Below are 15716 nucleotides of genomic sequence, written 5' to 3' on the forward strand. Positions count from 1 at the left end.
ACACAGGTAAGACCACACCAATTCCTGTAGCCAGTCCCAAGTGAGTCAAGGGCCTCCGGATTCACCCCGGGGTAAGCTGCTCCCACCAACGCCAATAGCGCGCTGCGGTAGGCGAGAGGCGTCTCGGCCTCACCTCGCCTACGCTGAAGGAATTTCCTGCGCGTGTCGGAAGGAGGCTCATACACGTCCGCCATCTCAGCATAAGCACCTTGAAGCATATCTTTTCTAGAGGCAGGAAAGGCTGGACGCCACCCGAAATGGCGGCATCCGGCTGCGCATCCTCCTCGCCACGTGTAATGGCGGCCGTCACGCTTGCGGATGCTCCCACCAGACTCCTGGTCGTTCCTCCCGGGCAATATCAGCGCTGAGCGCCCTGCCACCGTAGTCTCCGTAACGAGCGATACCAGCTGCACGACAACCGCCCGCAACAGGTCCAGCTGCTCTGACACCTTCCTCCAGCCGTCTTCAGGCTGCTGGTGCGGAGATGCTGCGTCTGGAATCACCGCAGCCAATTCCACCGCCGTGGATTCAATAACCGGGACCACGGTTCCCAGGGTCGGCAGGTCTGGGGTCACATTTACATTGTAATCGGAAGACGCAACAGGTCTGGGTTCCGTTTCTTCTGATGTTTGGATATACTGTTTTCTTCGCTTTCTAACAGTTCTTTTTTTTCCAACCACTTCTGACTCCAATGTAATGAGCGACTTGTGACATTTCGTGTAGAGGGTACGCTGGTTGATGGCGTGCAACCAGCGTGACGAGGATGGCGATGGAAACCCTGCAGGAGATCTTCCATTTCGATTTAAAGCTTTCGTGACTGCAATGATTCATCTTCTTTGGTTCTTTCGGTAAAGTCACGTAGAATGAGAATAACATAATGAATTGATAAAGAGATCTTCCATGTGGCCAAACGATGGAGAGAGATGACAGCGAGCAGCGACGCAGTCCAGACCAAAGAATCCACAAACGAACCCCGAGCCCCGGTCAGCCCATGCTTATATATATCTCCCCAAGCGCGGCTAGGATCCGCCTCCGGCCACGCCCTATCGTGGAACCTTGGGGCAGGTTCCCGGAGAATCTCGGCAAACCCGCCTATTACCTTTTCCCCAGATACCTCTCTCTTTCAGATTGAATGTTGTCTTAGCAGTGCCCGTACCCATGCTTCCCTTTCCCAGCCAGCAGGTGTCATCATGTCATTACACAATGATAAAAAAGCTTACGTGTCTTTGTACAATGATGAAAACTAGTGTGCTTCAGTAGCCGCAGTATATTTCTTAGCCATGTCAAATTTCATAACAAAGACGACATGGCGGTAGGCAGCTCAACTCTGCAATGACGAGGACACCTTTTGCAACAGAAATATGAATGCAGGCAGGAAACAGAAGCAATACCACACACAGCTATGCACTGCATGTAAATAATGTCTCAGCGTTATTTAGGCAACCCGTGTACAGTGTAGAAAACAACCACAGTCATCATTTGCCACTAAGGATGGTGACGTCACCACAGAACTTGTGCCAGGCCACGTGAAGGGTCACTGACCGAAGGTTAAAGGACAGACCCAGTTGCCATGGGTTGACTGACTGGCAGTCAGACCACTGTGCCAACTTATTGTATTTTAGCTACTCGGCACTTTGCACGTTGTTGTGAGCTTTGCTCCTCAACCCTCTGGTGTTGTTGGAGACCGACTGCGTCCTTCACGAGCATCCTCGAATCATGGGAATGTGTCCAGATCTCTCAAGTTTCTGGCCTTGTTAAACCCATGATGGCTCGAAGGCAGGCCAGCCTGAACGTTTAAAACTAGCGCCGATGTGTAGTAAGCATGCACATACACTCACATGCATATTTCGTTTGGTGGCTGGAGCGCAGATCCCACGTTCCCAGGGATGCAAGAGTCCCCTTGCAGCGACTCCTCTCCTGCGGTAACCGAGATCAGAAAAGTAATTTATTCACATTCTCCTCGCTGCTGTTGCTGTGATCAGAGCTACAGACTCACAATATGAATGGCTAAACTGCAATTATCAACAGGAGTTGACTCTACATCTTCAGTATTGTCAATCATCCCTCTGGAGATTATAAAGTACCACTTCGTGGGGGCACTATGGGTGACTTCTCTTATCCATATTTATCCTCACAATAAAAGGAGATAAACACATTTGTCAACAATTCACGTTTATTCATTTGTCAACAATTCACGTTAATTCATTTGTTAACAATTCATGTTAATTCAGGGGTGACCTCAGAGGAGTGACACATAAATGCACAGACAACATGCTGTGGACCAGGTGGTGTGAGGTTGTGGGACCTCATTTGGGCGATCTCGAATATAAACCAGGTAGAAAACGTGGTATGGACCTTCATTTTAAAACTGCACTCAGTTACAACTGCAGGCAATGCAGTTGCATTCCAATGGTAGGCGGGACGATGGAAGGTCGCCTCTTAATTCAGTTCTGGTTCTTATTTAGACAAATATGGTTAAATACGCTTCAAGGGCATGACGTAGAGCTGCGTGATGCCATGGTGTCACACGAGCAATACTGCTCAGCAAGGGGAAGCCACCTAGACCGCACTTCCCTTGCTGCAGCTTAGAAGCATTCAGGGGAAGAGGGGGAGTTGATTGAGCTGTGATGGAGAGATCTTGAACAAGGGACCTCCCTTGAGCAGATAACTCAATACGTAGATTTCAGACATGTGTAGTGGGTTCAACTGAGCCGTAGACATAGACTTGGAGGCAACACATTCAACTCCAACACATGAGATAACTTCCCCTTAACAAAATAACCTATGGTGGTGACCACCAGGCTAACTACGCTAGTTACAACTTAACTGCTCCTACAGACCGGGACCAAACTGCTTGGGTCTGGGTCTACGTGTTGGAGGTTCGTTGAATGGAGAACGCAGACAAAGGTTTCTTCCACGATGAACAACAACCCCGGTCCCTCTCGGGAGCTGGCTAATATTCTCTGCGGCATGGCCGGCTCCGCCCTTGGCCACGACCACCTTCTAGAATCCTCGGGAAGGATATGGGTCCCAATCACGTGACCAGCCCTAGTCCCCACTCGGGGACCCTTTGGGGATGACGTTACTTGCATGACCGCAAGTAACGGTCATCTCTCCGCCGGCACTCACACACCGTCCTGTAGGGTTGACACTGCACGCAAAGCTTGATGCCATTAGGCGCTATCCATCAGCGCTTGCCGGGTCCCTCTAGGGCTGGTACTAAACCCAGCATGTTGACATCCAGCGATGTCACTACATTGGCCAGGTTCAGCCAATGACCAATACGACATGCTCAGTGCGACAACCAACTGACGGTGTGGGAGTGTGTATGGGGATCACGAAAACCAAAGAGTCTGAGATCGAGTCCTTGTAGCCGGGACCCCAGGAGAAGTGGGCGTACTCTCCCCGGGGGTCACGGGAGGAATTTGAAAATGTCCCGTCGAACGCGGATCCTCGCAAAGAGTAGTCGGCCGGGCAAATGGGCCTTGCGCTCCCGAAGCTTGAGGAGACGGCATAGGCGGCGGCTTGGGGGATGTTAAACGCGCGACGCCTGAGGACGGGATCACATGACTCCCATGAGGACCAATCTCAGCGGATATACCCCTAAGCTCGTCCGACACATCTGACACTCGGCCACTGCGTAGTGGAGATGATATGAATTCACGCGGTGCGATGAAAGGCTTGAGGCGAGTGGGATGTGAACACACTGGGGCCGAACGACCCGAATCACATCAACCGGCCCCCTCCAGGGTTTAAACAATTTGGGTGACGTACCCACCGGTACCTGGGGACAGTGCAGCCAGGCTCTGTCACCTGGAGCCCACTCATGTCTGGAAGGACAGAGACCCCTCAGCCGCTCATTAGCCAATTGCCGCAAATTGGAATTTTCCTTAGAAGCCTCTCGCGCTTCTGAAAAACCTCTGATGGGTGAGGCACATGGACTCAAAAATTTGAGATTTAGCCTTGCTTGGCGCGGCCCGTAATTGGACATCAATGGGGGGGGGGTCGTGTTCTCTCCCATACATATGTAATGAAAGCGCCATCTCCTGTATTATGTGGGGCGTTACTTATTATGCAGTTATAGTTTATCTGTGGTAGGGGTTATATCTAGAGCAAAGGTGAGGGGGCAGAGCCACCCAGGAAGCCTCTGGAGCATTCCCAAAGGTTCCAGGAGGGGCGTGGCCAGAGGCGGGGCTTAGTCGCCGGGGAGCGCATATAAGCGGGGGTCGGAGCAAGGTAATGGGGCCGGTGTTCAAGATCAAGAGGAGCTCCCCGTCGCCGCTGCCCCGCCATCCCCATCGGCCACGTGGCGGCTCAACCTTCAGGCCCTCAGCCGCTCCCCGTCAGCCAACAGCGTGTCGGCGAGCGGGTGAGCGCCACGTGGCGCGGGGCAGCGAAGCCGCCTGGGCGGCGAATATTCCGTAGTGAGAGTGAGACAAGAGACAACCAAGTTGTACTGAAGATTTACTAATAAACGACTTAAAGTTTTTACCGTGTCAGAGCCACTTATTACACATAAAAAAATGGCGAATAGCCGGTGGGCATGTGAGGGGCCATTCTATAGGCAGCCAAGACCCCGGGAACATGCAAGTACCAGTTAAGCTGGGACTCGCTGACCTGGTGACTCAACATGGAAGTCAGAGTCCTGTTTAACCGCTTCACCATTCCATCTGTCTGGGGGTGGTAGTGCGACGTACGTACTTTCTTTGTTCCCAACAAATCACACACCTCCCGCAGCAATTTAGAATATATTTTTTTACCCTGATCAATCAGAAGGCGCTCAGGGGCCCCCTTGTCCATCACATAGCCCTCGAGAAATGATGGCCGCCGCCGATTGGTTGGGAAGCGGCCAGGCCATCGGCCACTGTGAAAAATATTCGACACCCACCAGTAAATACTTATTCCCGCGAGGGGTAGTAGGAAATGGACCAAGGATATCAAGAGCAACCAGCTCATTTATGCGGGAAACTTGAATGGATTGTAACGGTGGACAACAGGATTTAGACGGGGGTTTCCGCCGCACGCACTGCACACACCCCTTCAGTACATTAGCGACATCTTCCGCCATGCCGGGCCAGAAGAAAATCTAGCTTAAGTGTGGCTAGCATTTTATGCACACCCAGGTGCAACAGTCGCTCGTGCACTGCCCTAATGATTTTACCCCGTAGGGCAGTGGGCACGACAATGTTGAAACGGCGCAACTTTCCGTCCCAATGAATGAGCAATCCACCTCCAATGCATGAGCAATCCCCAACCCCGTCCGTCTCCATGACACGGCGTCATAACTTAAACAGGGAAGCGTCCTCAACCTGGAGGTGTCCCCACTCTGCATGGTCCAAGCCAATAACGGCGTCACGCGCCTCAGGACCGTCGGCTTCAACAGAAGTGGCAACCTTGGCCGACGCCGCAAGGGGAGGGGGCGAGTTCTCGGCAGGCGCCTTACAGCGCCTTCCGAGGACTCGCTCGTTGGTAATCGCGACAGGGCATCAGCGTTCGTGTGTCGGGCACCTTTGCGGTAGGAAACAGTAAAGGAATAGTCCTGCAGGACTTCCAACCAAAGTGAAAGTTGGCCAGATGGCTGTTCAATACGCAGCGCGTACTGTAGTGCTGCATGGTCAGAGCGCACCTCAAAGCATCTGCCATAAACATAGGGGTGATACTGTTGCATTAAAAAAACCAATAGCCAAAAGTTCTCGGCGTGTGATACAGTACCGTTTTTCGGCAGGAGACAGCACTCTGCTTCCATATGCTACAACACTCTCCACGCCATTAACAACTTGAGACAGAATAGCACCAATTCCGGTGTTGCTAGCGTCGGTATCAAGAACGAACGGCCAGGAAAAGTCGGGGTATCGGAAGGGAGGGGCGTTTACCAAACCATCCCGGAGCGCAACAAATGTGGCCTCCTCCTCCTCCCCCCAATGGAACTTCTGACCCTTTGCTGTCAAGGCGTGGAGAGGTTTGGCGATAGTGGCGAACCTGGCAACAAAACGGCGGTAATAGGATGCAAAACCAATGAAACTCCGCACCTCCCCCACCGATGTGCGGGTCGGCCAAGAGCGCACACACGCGGTTGGTCCGGGTTCGTCACTATCCCTAATTTACTGATTATGTGGGTAAGATACCGAACTGATTTTTGGAGGTGACAATTCTGCGGTTTAAATTTGAGGTTTGCCGGAAGCATCTTAAGAAATACAGCACGTAACCATTCCAGATGTTGTTTAAATGTATGCTAAAGGCGATAACGTCCACATATATCAAGCACGAGTCCCACTGAAGTCCAGCTAGATCCAGTTCCATCAATCGCTGGAACGTAGCCGGAGCAGAATGAAGACCCATCGGAAGCCAAAAGGCTGTCTTGGGCTTAGAGGATTCATCTAGGGGCAACTGCCTAAATCCGGAGAGGTCACTCCCTTCCATTCGAGGAAGGGAGTACGCGTCAGCCACAGAGATCTTATTAAGCTCACGGAAGTCAACACAGATGCGCAAACTACCATCCTGCTTTTTAACAAGAACAATTGGGGCTCCCCACGGGCTGGTGGACGGCGAGATATCGGTGGCCAACATTTCATCAATCGCCAGCCGTACGTGTTCTTTTTCCGTAGTGCTCAGCCGGTAGGGGTTCTGCCGGATGGGAGCGGCGTTGCCCGTATTGATGTGGTGACTCAAAACCATAGTGCGGCCGATGTCAAATTTGCCCTTGCTAAATACACCGGAGAATTCCTGCAAAAGCGCCCTCAACTCCCCCCTCTGGGACTCGGACAATTCAGAATTTTCTTGGTCATTGGATACCAGAGTCAGGGCCCCCACCAACGTCAACCCACGAATGGCTTTGTTTGAGGATCCTAGGAGGATTCCTCCCGCAATCGCCTCCTGGTCTAGCAGCTTCCGCAATCGTAAGGGAACCAACATTTGCGCGCCGGGGGGAATCTTTACGGTCCTACTCGCAAGCGCCTGTACAGTAGCGTTGGCCATGCACAATTGATGGTAACTCAAGGCAACCTTGATCAATATACATTTTCAGGGGCATCTTCCCCAAGAAGTCAGTCCCGAGAAAGCAAGGAACAGCAAGGGACGTTGATACAATAACTGGTCCCGTCATATTGAAATCTCCAATACACACCTCTGCTGTTATTTTCACAATGATGCCAAATGAGCCGCCATTTTCGGCAAAGCACAGAACCCCGACGGGACATAGGGTATGACATTTAGGGGGCAAAATGTAAAAAAATTTACTCGGAAATGATAGTCGCGGACGCACCAGTATCGATGAGCATTCTGATTTCAACCCCTCCCATCATGAACCTGCGGCCGCGGCAACCACCCTATTGGCCAACTCCAACCACTGACCCGGTCGGAGCGGCCAGTGAGCCTGAGCAAAAACTGAACCCTCACGCCCCGACATACAGCAGGAACGAAAACCGACCGAACGCGATGAGTGAGGTGGATTCAGGGGCCGAGTGTGTAATGTGTCGCGACTCTCCTTCGGGTATAGTAGAGTGGAGGACGGTCGGGCGGATGACGGCGGTTGTCCGGGGAGGCGTCGTCGCAGCAGCCCGAGGAGCCGTCGAAGTTGTTCATCCCATCGCGCCATGCCTTCCCCCCGCCAGCTTTCGCCTTGGGCCAAAGCGCAGGCTTGGAAGGGCTCCTCATCTTCGAGTGTATCACGCGCCTCACGAGGCGCGGAACACGCCGCCAACTCCTTATGTCGTTGCAAGAGCAGGTGCGCCTGGATGCATCTTGCAACCTTGAGAGAAGACAAGTCGTCTTCGTCGACGGTTGACAGGACGATGTTGAGGTCCTTTGCCAAAGTCAACAATCTCTCGAGGACTAGCGAGTCGACTCCATCGTGGTCCATCTTCGAGAAGCAGCCTTTACTAGTGCCAATATTGTGTTACGGAATGCGAGGGGCATCTCGGCCTCCCCCCTCTTCCGCGCAGCGAACTTATGGCGAACGTTCAACGGCGGTTCGTAGATTGTTGCCATTTGAGCAAAGGCTTGTTGTAGCATGGCCCTCTCCAACGGCGGGCTGGTGATAAATGCTGCCAAGGATTCGTCGTCAAGCGCGGTGGGCAGCGCTCTCAATGCCTTTGCCTCCATCCACCCCACCAAGTCGCAGTTGGTCTAGAACCGGGGCTTGAAGGCAACCCCCCAGTCTCCTCCGGCGGCTGAAAATTCCTTAACGAAGGGTAGTCGTTGCCTGAGGGATGAAATCTCAACAGGTGAACTCGGCGCAGTCTCAGATTTGGCGGGCTCTCCGCCGCGCTCCACAAACAAAATGGTGGCTGCATGTGCGGGCTGCGCCATGGAGCTTTCCTGCTGGCGGGAAATAGCGATAGGATGCTCGACCCCGCGCAGCTCCGGTGCTCTCTCCTCCACTGCTGGCTCTTCGCGGTTGAACTCCGCGACCATCTCAGCCACAGCCTCCAACAGCGGTGAGCTGTCGCTGAGATGGTCGTCGCGATGCTCCGCCGACGGTGCCTCACTCCCTTTCTCCGCGATTGCCATCCCCGGGTCTGTCTTAGGAATAATGCCTTTATCGTCCACGTCATCCGACAACGTCCTGGTATGTAGTCTGCGTCACGCAGGCATAACCTAACTCAGCCTATCATACTGACAAAATAACGTTTAGCCACTTCCGACACCAGTTGTAGTGAGTTCAACTGAGTCGCAGACGGAGATTTGGAGGCAAAATATGTATTCAACTCCAACACACGGGGTAACGTCCCCTGAAAAGAATAACAACCTATGGTGGTGACCACCAGGCTAACTACACTAGTTACAACGTAAATGCTACTACGGACTGGGACTAACAGCTTCGGTCCGGGTCCACGTGTTGGAGACTTGTTGAACGGAGAACATAGATGAAGGTTTCTTCCAGGATGAACAACAACCCCGGACCCTCTCGGGAGCCAGCTTATATTCTTTGTGGCGTGGCCGGCTCTGCCCTTGGCCATGACCACCTTTTAGAATCCTCAGGAAGAATCTGGGTCCCAGTCACATGACCACCCCTAGCCCCCACTCGGGGCCCCTTTGTAGATTTAACTGGTCACGTGTCCTCTCAGGTCAACCAGAGTGCCAAGACCGCAAGTAACCTCTCTGGGGTGTATGAGTGCCGGAGCCATTGAAAACCATCACCTTAACCTACATTGCGGGGGTCACAAAAAATATCTCAAAAATCCTGAATAAACACAAGATCCAGGTCCGATTCAACACAGTACATCAAATCCGTGATCTGGTCCCGTCTGTAAAAGATGTGGTTCCAGACATACAGTACCCGGTTGTCTACAAACTAAGTTGCCTCTGTGGTAGCAGTTATATTGGAGAAACCAAACGACATGTCTCGGACCGCATCCGTGAACATAAAGCAGACTTGAAACACGATAGGACGAACACCTCAGCCGTGGCAGATCACTGTTATAATTCAGTGGGCTCACATGACATTGACTTCTCCAAGACAGAGGTTCTCTGCAAGCCATCCGGCTACCATGAGAGATTCGTTCATGAGGCCATCCACATATACAGAGAGACAATTTCCACCGAGAAGATGGATTCTGGCTCAGTAATCATTGGAAAGATGTGATAAACCATTTCGGTTCTTGATTGTGTTTTACGGTGACTTTCAGAACGCAGTCCATTCGCTGGCATTGCCTCTTAGTATCTTTCATGCGACGGCCAATGGTATGGTTTATAGCATATTGTATAATAATAAATAGTATAACAGTGTAATGTGTAATATAATTTATAAGGTAATATATAGTTTCGTAATTGTAGAGTGAATATACAGCAGTGTGGTACACAGTAGGGTTGGTAGAATAATAGTGTAATATTACAAGTCTAATATTATTATAGTCTAAAGTATAGGGTAGTGTAAAGTAACGCAGTGTATAATTCAATATTGGGGTCTGTCTATGGCAGTTTATAATATGGGGTATAGTCGTGAGATGTAAGAAAAAAGATTAGTTGGAGGCATATTATGAGAACTTTTGCGACATAGAAGTGTAATGTATAATGACTTATTGTTCGTAGCTCAGCTTATTGAAGACTATATTGAGTATATTGATATTGATGTAGTTTATATTTTAATTTTGTATCGGTTCACTATATGGTAGTAATTATATAGTGTAGTCTATACCCAGTTACATAATGTTAATAGCTCAACTTATTGGAGAATAAATTGAGTACATTGATAATATTGATGTAGTTAATATTTAGTTATTTCACATCGGTTTATTTTATGATAGTTGGGTAGTTGCAGTTCTTTAGCGTCAATATAATAAATGCCTCTGTTGATATGAAAACTCTGACTTTAACATAGCCACTTCTGTGACCAGTTACATGCTAATTCCTCACAATTAGCATCATGCTAATCTCCCAGTTACATGCTAATTTCTCACCTTAACATCCTCCTTATCTCTTAGTACCTTTCAGTGTAATGTTTAATATAATTTATTTGGTAATATATAGTATCGTAATTGTATAGTGAATATACAGCAGTGTGGTATACAGTAGGGTTGGTAAAATAATACATAGTGTAATATTACAAGTCTAATATTATTATAATATAAGGTATAGGGTAGTGTATAGTAACGCAGTGTATAATTCAATGTTGGGGTCTGTCTATGGTTGTTTATAATAAAAATATTAGTTGGAGGTATATTATAATAATTGTTGCGACATAGAAGTGTAATGTATGACTTATTGTTAGTAGCTCAGCTTAGTGGAGAATATATTGAGTACATTGATTATATATTCTTGGTTCTTTCGGTAAAGTCATGTAGAAAGGAAACAATAAAATAATAAAAATATACATTGATTATATTGATGTATTTTATATTTAGTTCTTTCACATCGGTTTATTGTATGATAGTTGGGTAGTTGCAGTTCTTTAGCGTCAATATACTAAATGCCTCTATTGATATGTAAACTTTGACTTTAACATAGCTACTTCCGTGACCAGTTACATGCTAATTCCTCACGTAAACATCATGCTAATCTCCAAGTTACATGCTCATTTTTGACTTTAACATTCTACTAATCTCTCACATTAACACAGCTACATCAATGCTAAATTCTTCTGTTGATATGTAAACTCCTTTGTCAAGGCGCTCTGCTCCTCCCATTCAGCTTTAAATATGCTGCCAACACCTCAGCCGTGGAAGATCATTGTTATAATTCAGTAGGCTCACATGACATTGACCTCTCCAAGACAGAGGTTCTTTGTAAGCCATCTGGCTACCATGAGAGATTCGTTCATGAGGCTATCCACATATACAAGCACAGAGACAATTTCAACCGAGAAGATGGATTCTGGCTTAGCAATCATTGGAAGGATTTGATAAACCATTTCAGGTCTTAATTGATTGTTGACGCTTACGGTGGCTTTCAGACAGCATACATAAATTTTTCGCCTCCCCCCTCCTCTTTTTAGAACATAGATGGACTCGTCCTTCTAAACAAACTGTCAAATCGCTGCTCGTGGCGCAAACGTTTTTAAAAAATAAATAAATAAAACACCGTTTAAAAATAAATAAATGCAAACCACCACTGCTTTCAAATGTTTCTTGCCGTTGCTTTTCACACCTGATGATGTTATGGTCGAAACGTCGTGATAATTTTTTTTATTGTTTTATATATATTATTATTTTATTGTTTCCCTTCAACGTGACTTTACCGAAAGAGCTAAGAATATGAATAAGCTTAGCAGTGTTCATTGGAGCGCTATCTTTCCGACAGTTCTGTTCACCTGAGGACGGCTACTTGTGTTGTGGCCGAAACGGCGTAATAAATTTATTTTATTGTTTTATTTTTATTATTTTACTATTTCCCTTCTACGTGACTTTACTGAAGGAACCAAGAAGATGAATACCTGCAGTCATGAAAGCTTTAAATAAAAAAAACAATGAACAGGTCTACAAAGAGCTACTTTGACTACAGCGGTCCTTTCTCAACTGACTTTTGGCAATACAATGTCAGGTGAATGGGGAAAACAATCCAGAGCAGTGCTCACTTGCAGGTTGTTTTTCAACGTTGATGATTTCTTCAGAGCTGCAAAACAAGTTCAGAAACCAGAATCACATTGGTTGTGTGCATGTGTGTGGGAATCCATGTGTACAGCAGCAGTGCAGTGGTGAGTGCACAGCGTTAAACATCCAGTTGTCGTGAGATTTATTCCTGCTCATGGTCATTAATATTTGTTAATATATTTTAACCGGTCCTGGCACTCTCCTATGTTGACTCTACCTTAAAAGAATAGATAGTATGAGAAAACTTCAGCCCCGGCGAAACAAAGGTGGCTGGGTGTGGTGTTGGCCACCAACCTGCTCCAGTGACACTCGTATCCTCCCACTGTGGCTCCGAGCAGGTCGAGCCATGCGTGCACTGGCTTGTCGACGGTGTGCTGCCTGTAAAAGCGAGCACACCGCACACGATGACCCTGCCATAACTTGAATGAAGAGATACCCCCACCCAGATGACCTCTACGTCAATCCAAAGCCAGACAAGCGCCTCCACGACCATCTGTAAATTGTTAATCTTTATTTTGCTCTTCATCAGTTTTTTTAATTTAATTTCATTTATTAGGTATAACCCTGTGGAGCCATGGTGGCTATTGACTCGGGTGCAACCGCAACAAACAAAAACATGAACAAGAAACATCTTAAAGTGATTACACGCAACAGAAAAATCCAGGAAAAAACAGCAAAGTCTTCCAGAAAAAACACCGTATTTCAACGCTGTGTGCAAGAATTCCAATGGGATGCAAGTCAAACAATAACAACCATAAGGCAATTTAGATTAAAGTTATCAGGCTAACTCTGTACTCCAACAAACATGGCTAAACCAAAACGTCTTCAAAATCACCAAAATAAAGTTATAAAAACAATGTAACAGTGATAATAGGAACTGTGATTCAAATTTAACAATAAACGATATACATAACATGTACGACCAAACTTTGCAGCCATAGCTGGCTGCATGAGTCACTCCATAACAGCAGGATCGACCCGCTAGTAGAGGCCCTTTCATTTGCCAATGAATTTGACCTTTCTCAACTTATAAATTCACCTACTCGTCCTAACATAAAAACATGGAGATAGACCCGCTGTTTCTAAGGCTGCCTTCTGAGAGGAGGGCATGTCCACCAGGTTGAGGAGGTCCTTAAAGTGTTCCATCTACCTCTCAACAATCTCCTTAGTTGAGTTCAATGTTACGCTATTACTGAGAATAGCCAGGGCCATGTCTCGTCAACCTCTCCTAAGGCGTAGGATGGTATGCAAGAACATCTTTGAGGCTGACCGATAGTCCCTCTCCAAGGCCTCTCCAAACTCCTCCCATGCTTGGGCTTTCATTTCAGCGACCACTACCGCTGCCGCCCTCTTGGCAAGCCGGTACCTCGCAATTGAGTCGGGAGACCATTTTCTACAAGCATAGCTCGGAAAGTATCCTTCTTAAAATTGACTGCTTCCCGCACGACTTGTTTCCACGAGCAGGTCCTAGGGATGCTGCCATGACAGGTACCAACTGCCTTTAGATCAGAGATTTCCGCAGCTGCATCGACAATCGAGGTCCTGAACATTGTCCACTCGGACTCAATGTCCATGACCTCCCCTGGAGCATAAGCAGCAGCAAGCCACCCATTCGGTCTTTGTTCCACCTCGTGCTAGGTTCAGGATAGTGGCTCGTGCAGCTGCTGTTTAAACATAGACGGCACACACGGGGTGTACGCGCACAAACACACACACACGGGCTGTACGCGTGCACACACACACACGGGGTGTACATGCGCAGACACGGGGTGTACGAGCTCACACATGGGTGTACGCGCACACACACATACGAAGTGTGCACACACACGAGGTGTACACGCGCACACCAGTGATGTGCGGTGAGGTCAATGGCTAGGGAGGCACTGGCTAGTGTCAGAGCCAGATTCACACACTGAGGGAGGCGTGGCCTCACGGAGTGAGGCAGATGTGATCGCTGCCTCCCCTGGCGCTTTTCATTGCAGTTTCATGACGAGACCAGCGATCCTAAATATCTTTATACGCATACATGAAATAAGTTACCTGGAGTATGGAAGGCGAGGACATGAAATGAAGGGGTCTACAAACTTTATATTGGTGACATACTGAGATAGTAACAGGCACGCGTTTATTGCCCGCGCTCCATCCAGTTACTGAGAAGTTGCGCAATCAGAGGGGAGGCTGAGCTCGTCGCTGCCTCACCTCTCGTCTCTTCCTGTATTTGCAGCAATTTGGCGATTTTGACTATGATTGGACTCGTACAGAAATGACATTTATAACACAAATCAGTGGAAAAATCTTAAAATGTATTTTCTTTTATTCTTTTTTTTACTTTTCGTAACAGCTATTTTCATTGGAGTATGACAGGTGAGGCTCTGTCTCCCCTGACCGCACGTCCCTGGCGCACACACACACAGGGTGTACGCGGGCACACACACGGGGTGTACGTGCACACACGCACGGGTTGTGCGCGCACACACGCACGGGTTGTGCACGCAAACACACACCCGGGGTATACGCACACATGGGGTGTACACACACACAGAGTATTGGGGGCAGTGCTGCAGTTCAGTAGTAGTGTGTTCACCGCTTCGTGGGGAATTCGCAGTTGGAATACTGCAGGCCGCCTGGTTATTACTGTGTGTGTTAGACTTAAAATACCTGGCATGTGCTTCACAGTGGATGTTAAAGATTCCCTAATGTTGTTTGTAAAGTGCTGGCCATTGTGTGTTTCGTGTCACGGTTGAAATTTTTCAAATTCGATCAAATCCATAAGAGTTACTCCATTGGGATTACAGAGTAACCACCACACCTACCGGTAGAACAATGACCACTTTCAGGCCAGGAGCTGAGTCATCTTATTGTGCACAGGGTCAGCTGCCACTGGCGCTGTCCTATATAATGTGAGATGAGATGCGGGGCGAGTCACTTACATGTTTTCTGCTTGTAGAGACATCAGCACAAACGGCTCCCTATCAAAAAACAATCCGTTACCATGAACGTTCACACAAACGCATGTACAGGTAGTCCACGATTAACACGACTCCGTTTTCAAACGATTTACAAAGTAGGGACAGAGCCCCTCCGTGGAATTCGCTACATTTTCCGCCACGTTCCCGCGTACAGTACAAAACCAGCATCAGGAGCAGCAGCAGCAACGAGCCACCCACACGGTCTTTGTTCCACCTCGTACTAGCTCAGACGTGTGCGCGTTCTTTCTCGCAAATCTATACCTTTGCATTTAAGTTAATATTCTAAATAGTGCATTCATAATGAGTGGCGAGGGTGAAAAGCGTGGTGGTGGTGGTGGTAATGCTTCAAGTGCCAAGAATTAAATTTCAATTTAAAGCATTCGTGACTGCAGGGATTCATCTTCTTGGTTCTTTCGGTAAAGTCACGTAGAATGGAAATAAAATAATAAAAATAAAACATAATAAAATAAAATTCTCACGATGTTTCGGCCACAACACAAGTAGCCTTCTTCAGGTGAAGGAACAGAACTGTCGGGATGACAGCGCTTCAATGAACACCGTTTAAGCTTCGCAGCGTCTTTTAAGCTGGGTGGGATGACCAGAGCGCCTTGACAAAGGAGTTTACATATCAATAGAAGAATTTAGCATTAAAATAGCTGTGTTAAAGTGTTGGGTTAGCAGGGTGTTAAAGTCAGAAATTAGCATATAACTGGGAGATTAG

General features: G+C 48.1%; 1 protein-coding gene across 50 annotated transcripts in view; it reads right to left on the reverse strand.

Annotated features, from left to right (window-relative positions):
• LOC142912498 (uncharacterized) overlaps positions 1 to 15716 on the reverse strand; it is a 147124-nt gene that overhangs the window by 38942 nt on the left and 92466 nt on the right. For all 50 annotated transcript variants that reach the window (XM_076060663.1, XM_076060661.1, XM_076060702.1 and 47 more), the window contains 4 exons: positions 14957 to 14995; positions 12321 to 12404; positions 12011 to 12048; positions 1839 to 1917 (listed from right to left, as the gene is read on the reverse strand). In XM_076060663.1, the coding sequence (XP_075916778.1) occupies positions 1839 to 1917; positions 12011 to 12048; positions 12321 to 12404; positions 14957 to 14995 (240 nt within the window). The remainder of the gene's footprint in view (positions 1 to 1838; positions 1918 to 12010; positions 12049 to 12320; positions 12405 to 14956; positions 14996 to 15716) is intronic.

Source organism: Petromyzon marinus, chromosome 5 (assembly GCF_048934315.1).
Source record: "Petromyzon marinus isolate PM22_M1 ecotype Great Lakes invasive population chromosome 5, UKy_Petmar_22M1.pri1.0, whole genome shotgun sequence".
NCBI lineage: Eukaryota > Metazoa > Chordata > Hyperoartia > Petromyzontiformes > Petromyzontidae > Petromyzon > Petromyzon marinus.